The following is a 6,602-nucleotide window of genomic DNA, read 5'->3' as shown; positions in this document are numbered from 1 at the left end:
ACACAGCATCTCAATGATTTCAAATCAAAATGTATTTTTTATGGTTTTAGTGTTTTTATTGTTTTTTACATAATTGTTTTGTTTAAATCATGTCGTGTTCAACCATTTGATCTCATAAAACGCTATAGTAAACTTTCTTAAAAATAGTCTTGTTTAATATTTTCTTTTTAGTAACAAACCATCTGCTGCTTTCGTTTTTCCTTGACATTAAGAATAGTGGAGCACCTTACTTCAGTGCCCATGAGACTGGCAAGGTGACAGGGCGAATGTTTCTATTTACTGTACGACCATCTACAGTCAATGTTTGCTGTGGCTAAAAATGAATCTGGGGATAGTTTTACACAGCAGCTCACAGTCTTAAATGTACACTCTGCAATACCTCGAGACAATAATGTTTCACACGGTGATACATTTTGCTGTGTGCAAAAGGACACCCACATTTGTAGTTTGCAGTGTAAATTTAAGATGGTGTAAGTGTAAGATTTTTTCTGTTTTTTTGGTTCAGCAATGGTTATGCTATGGTAATGAACCCAGTTGCGACTCTCTTTGGCTGGTGTTCAGGCAAAAGATTTGTTCTAATTCCTGCTACAGGGGTGAAGGTTGAAAAAAAGGGTGCCCTTTAGTGTGTTAGGGCTAGGTTGAGGACAGGCTGATTCATGAATCTAAAATTAGCTGCTTACTGCCCTGGCCTTGGGTGCTGGCTAGGGGAAGTCCTGAACTTATTTACAGAAAGATTGCTGAGCTTTTAATGTGTTTTGTATTTGCCAGACACAAATGAATTTTGTAACAGACACTGGTCGAATGTTTTACAGCTGATATGTACAAAGGAAACTACAATGAAGACTTTCAAGAGTAATTATGTTTATAGAACACATTTGTGGCACAATACACGATTGTTTAGATGAAGTGGTGTTTCTATAAGATTGTGTAATGTGATTACACTACACTTAGAGACAAAGCAATGATAAAGGGCTACAGAACGATTCACCCAGCATGGATCCAGCAGTACGTCTTGTCAGCATGCGCCAAGGTAATCGTACCCTCGAGGACTATATTACAGATTTTCTGGACATTGCCAATTTTACAGATTTACCAGATTTTGCACTTATAGATTTTTTTGCTATGGATTAAATCAAACACTTCATGATCACCTCAATAGTAATGGTCCTTGAGGGTTGCTAACCGAATTTGTGGATTATGCTCCACTGTGGTCTGGTTCCACATTCACCGTAGGCGAGGTGAAGGAAGAGGTCGGTCCTAAATATTTTTTGGAAGGGGGCAGTGGGCCAGGGGCTTCAGTGGCCACAGAGTCTCCAGCCGTCATGGGCGCCAAGCCAGAGTCTCCAGCCGTCATGGCCACCAAGCCAGAGTGTCCAGCCATCATGGCCGTCAAGCCGGTGGTCCCAAGTCCGGTGGTCATGGAGGTGTCTTCTCCTGAGGTCCTGTCCTGGGAGTCTGCCCCGCTGGTGATGGTTGCTGCGTTGGTGTGTGTTTGGGCTGTGCATTGCTCTGCCGCTCTAGAGCCCGCTGCCAAGATGGCCGCCTCGCTTGAGCCGCTGCCATGATGGCCGACTCGCATGAGCCCGCTGCCATGATGGCCGCCACGCCCAGGCTTCCAGCCCTGCCTGTCACGCCCAGCCCTGTCCAGCCGGCATTCAGCCCTGTCCAGGCCAACACTGCACCTAAACCTAACATCACAGGGTAAAAGTGAGATCATAACAAAACACTTAAGTGTGCAGTAAGAGGTGATCTGTATTCACAGAGTAAATAAAAGCACTTTCAAGTGCTCTAGCTTCATCAGAAACATCATGATGAACAACATGACCATACATTGGATAAATTCAATACAGCATAAACCAACTTTGACCAATATGGAAATTCATGCTGGTCTATGCTGGTCTTTTTTAACAGGGCCCTATGTGTGTTAGTTTAAAGTATGGTGATCAGTAATGCAAGAATTATCAGAACTAGGTTTTTAAACTTGAATAAGAAAAAGGTTTACTGTACTTTATGAGAAGTAAGGTTTTAACTGCACACATTGAATCCTGTGCCGGTTAAAGCCTGTTAGAAGCATGTAAGCTGAGCCTCAAATGAAACAGTTAAATATATGTGACAGACATGCACAATGCTATTCACGGCAGCTCATGCCTACATAGTTGGAGAGCTTCAAATCAACAGGTCAGAGAGAACAGCTGTTATATTTTGTTTGTTTTGTAATAAACATTCAATTATTACTGTCTTTTTGGTTGTTTTAGCAAGAAAAAAACACCACTACAAAAATAAAATGTAAAGATTTGCAATACTAATGTCCATGTTGATTCAGTCATTCGAGCTGACAGTTCCTCATATTGCATTGCATGTTGCTGTAGGATCTTGCCAAAAGGGCACTGGGTTCATAAGCAGATCTGAGTAAAAGAATGCTAGATCAGCCTTTATTGAAATCGCTGAATCACACTGTAAAAATACAGCTGTTAAAATGTACTTGTTTATGTAGTCTAATGTAGGCTATACTAAGTAACTTGATGGTTAATGAGTGAAAGCTTTTATAAAGAGAAGCTTAGCCAAAAAAGAAAATTCCTTTTTCATTTTCTTCCACATCTAAACCTGTTTGTCTTTTGTTCTTCTGCAGAACACAAAAGGAGATATTTTTAATAATTTTCTTAACCAAAAAACATTGGACCACATTGGTTTCCATTGTATGAGCACAAAACCACCGAGAGATTTTTCAAAATATTTTCAATAGTTTTCCACAGATGATAAAGTCATATACAGGTTTGGATTGACATAAAATGTTTGGGTGAACTATCCCTTTAATTACACTCTGTGATGTTAGGTTATCTGACAAAATATTTTTACAGTCCAATGAATAAACTGGAAATAATGTAAAAAAAGGAAATTGAACTTAAAGGGATAATTCACCCAAAAATAACATTTTATCATCATTTACTGATCTTCGAGTTGTTCCAAATCTGTATACATTTCTTTGTTCTGATGAACACAGAGAAAGATATTTGAATGGATATTGCTTGTAGCCAAACAGTTATTGGACCCCATTGACTTCCATAGTAGGAATATTACTTTGTAATTTTTTTGTTCTGTTGAACACAAAAGAAGATATTTTGAAGAATGTAGGACAGAAAACAGAAAAATCATAAAACAAGAAAAATAAACATGTTTTGACACTTATAAAGACTTTAATGGCTTCATTATAGAATTAGTAGTAAAGACTCATCAGACCTTGCTTTATTGTCAGTTAAAAGACCATTTGCCAGGCAGTTACTGCCAATGTTTGGCACCATGAGCTCACTGTCATGCAAGGTTTTTATCAGTGTCAGTCATATGTCTGGGTTTCTGTCATTTTATTGTAATGAGGTATCTTACAGTTTTTATTCAATAAAGTTGTAATGGAATTTATTTTAGGTGTTTGTTGGCTACTTGAGCATGACACCTACTTAGGGCCGACAACAGTTTTGTTCATCATTAGGGTTTGTTTAGAGCCATAGCAACAGTGCCTTTAGCTAATAGCAGAGTCACTGTTATCCTCTGGATAACATTCCTGCCAGCAGCTGTAATTGTCAAGTTTAGAAACATGAGGACTTCAGCACACTGTGAGTCTATTCCTGGAGTCCTATGGCTTCTCTTTCTCACCCTGCTAAAAAGGTCGACCACTTTTGCACAGAGCAATGCCTCACAAGGACGGATTAGACAGAATGCAGATTTAGCCACTCATTTCCAATGTTAAGAATTTAAAGGTCATTTAAATATGCGTGCACTTCAAAAATGTATAGCAAATTTCAAGAAGGTGGGAGTTTGTGTAAGTCCTTTATTTCCAATGAATTGTCCAATGAAAATAAGGTTTCACATGCACAATCAAGTGCATTATTTCAAATGTCAAGTATTCAAACATTTTGATCTCACATGACACTCTTAAGTAAATTCACAAAGCTGTATTCTACAGCTCAAATCTAGCCTTGGCAAACAAAACAAATATCATTCTAATCAAGTATAAACTTTAACATCTACTACAAATATAAAAAAATAATTAAATGTGAATGTCGGTATTACAAAAAAGTATAAAAGTCAAGTGGAAAGGTCATTACAATTGGTGCAATTTGTACAAATTTGTACAAAAAAACTGCTTTGTTAAGATTGCACGTCCCTTGTCTCACAGTTATCAAAAGCAGCCAGATTATTGTCCTTATCAAAACATTAATAAGGGTTTTATCTTTGTTGTCTCTTTTCCCACAGTCTTTGTCTCAAGTCTATCACTGCTTATTCCTCTTCTTCTTCTTCTTCATCATCATCATCAACACCCACCCCAAAGTCCATTTTTGCAAGCATGGCCTCCACATCATCAGTAAAGAGTGTGAAGTGGTCCATACTTTCAAAACCAGGCTCAGGCCTCTGGAGATGGGAGCACTTTGATGCGTCTTTGGCTTCTGTGATGAGCTTCTTTGTGGCGATGAGGAACTCGGCCACACTGCTGTTGGCAATGGTCTGGGAGGCTTTGTCCATCAGCTTGATGCTGGCCTGCAGCTGTTCATTGTACTGCTGGATAAGCGATCGCACCACCACCACCTTCTCATCCTGTTCTTGGGTGATTTGTTCTAGGAGCTGGCCCTTGCGCTCCTCTAGGATGGCGTAGAGTAAGTCAAACTTCTCCCCCAATCTCTGCTTCTGCAGTTGGCTGTTTTCTTCCACAGTTTTGCTGGTTTCCTCCATCTGCGTTACCATAGCCTGCAGGCAGCTGTTGCTGGCGCCCAGCAGGTCAATTGAATTTTTGAGTTCGGACTTCTGGGCTTCGTAAACGGTTTTCAAGGTGGACACTTCGCAGTCTTTGTGCAGACCGAATACCTTGCACATAGAGCAAGTGGGTGTCTGGCAGGTCATGCAGTAGATGTTTATTTTTTCATCTTCGTGCACCTCGCACATGAGTTCTTTTGTCTCTTTGGTTTTCAAAGGGGGTTCGAGGGTGTTACCTTTCTCCAACTGTTGCTTATAGATGTCAATGATGTTCTCCACCAGAAGGTTCCTCTGCAGACCGTAGACGCCGTGGCGGTCCAGCACCACCTCAAAGCGGCAGGTAGGGCAGCGGAAGATACCTCCTGAGTAGTGATAAGGGTTTTTGGAGTCGTAGAGGTCATTGGCGCAGCTGCGGCACAGGTTATGTTGGCATGGTAGAATGACCACCGGCTTTGTGAACATGTCCAGGCAGATGGGGCAGCTCAACTGCTTCTCTAGGCTCTCCATGGGGCTCGGAGCACGTACTATTTGACCCGTCTGGATGTCCATTTCTGTTGTCTTTCTAACCCTACTTCCACTGCTTTGTCCTTTGGTTGATCTTCAGCTTTTCTAGGTGCTCTTGTCTGAGGCTTATTTTGATCTACTGGAGCAGAAAGCAGTGAGAGCTTATATACTGGCCGGCTGTCTGTGACACTTGATATGCTAGGTGGCTGTGACAGGATTTCTCCCACCACTTGTTTGTGCGTCTCGATTCGGAGAAACATGCGGCCCTCCAACACAGCCCAGTAAAGCAAGTCACATACCAAACTTAGCAACACCGACCCCCTCCCTTTCCCAGCTCTTCATCTGTAGGAGAAATGCGTATTGCACAGAATAACACAGTCAGGCCAAACAAGAGCCATGTGATGGCAGTTGGCATCTAGACATTGAGAACTTCCCAGACGAAACAACAACAGCATAATCAGGTGCTTCCTTACCACGTCAATCAAAAATTTTGTTTCATAAGAGTTTATGAATCAGCTGCTGCCACTGCTGGATTTAAGACATTTGACACTTGATCGAGTTATAAAACAAAATATATGGGAATATACTGGAAAATATAATGCAGTATAGTGCATTTCCATATATTGGAACCAAGTGCTTGTATTTTCTAGTATGACAAGCATCAATTCCTTTTTCAATATATTGTAATATATTAACATTGTAGTATTCTAAATATTTTCAAATATGATCCCACATTGACAGTTCATATGCACTTCTTTGCGTAAGGGCTGAATTGTGTAACACACTTGTTCTTTGTCTAGTCGTCCTGGTGGACATTTGCCATCAACATTCATGTTTATGAGAGAGATCAGAGGGGTGGTTTGAAAGACAGGTGTCAGAATTTCCACCCCACTGAACCCTCTGTACCCTACCATCCTCATGACTGGGTTGTTTCACAACTTCAGCAAAGTGAATTTGTAAACAAACAGTCATATGGTCAACAACTTTGCCTCCCTTCGACAGCAAATTAAGCAACACTGTTCTGAATGTGACATTGTGCCCTCCTGGTGATGTGCTCTAAAATAGCAAGTGTTCTACTGGACACCATTTAACATAGCATGTTTATGTATGTCATGTTTGTTGTGGAACTTTCCCACGTGTGAGCGGAAATAGCATGTTCAGTCCAGTGTGTGCTCATCACAGGTAGGATTCTGCTAAATAGTGTCTTGTAATAATGTCTTGTGGTGTAGCTGTATTATATGTGGTGTATTATATGTAGTTATTGTTTGTCAAACACAAGTTGTCTTCAGTTCTGCAATAAACAAATCACACAAAAAACTAAGGTCACAAAACATTATGCTCACAAATTTCATACA

General features: G+C 40.4%; 1 protein-coding gene across 1 annotated transcript; it reads right to left on the bottom strand.

The window, feature by feature from the left end:
- Window positions 1–3,799: 3,799 nt before the first annotated feature.
- On the bottom strand, window positions 3,800–5,400 carry trim63a (tripartite motif containing 63a). The gene has a single exon (XM_057338208.1). The coding sequence runs from the start codon at window positions 5,290–5,292 to the stop codon at window positions 4,273–4,275; it is 1,020 nt and encodes a 339-aa protein (XP_057194191.1). The 5' UTR covers window positions 5,293–5,400; the 3' UTR covers window positions 3,800–4,272.
- Between the last annotated feature and the right edge of the window lie 1,202 nt (window positions 5,401–6,602).

This window comes from Triplophysa rosa, linkage group LG7 (assembly GCF_024868665.1).
Source record: "Triplophysa rosa linkage group LG7, Trosa_1v2, whole genome shotgun sequence".
NCBI lineage: Eukaryota > Metazoa > Chordata > Actinopteri > Cypriniformes > Nemacheilidae > Triplophysa > Triplophysa rosa.
This window is presented reverse-complemented; position numbering and strand designations above follow the sequence as displayed.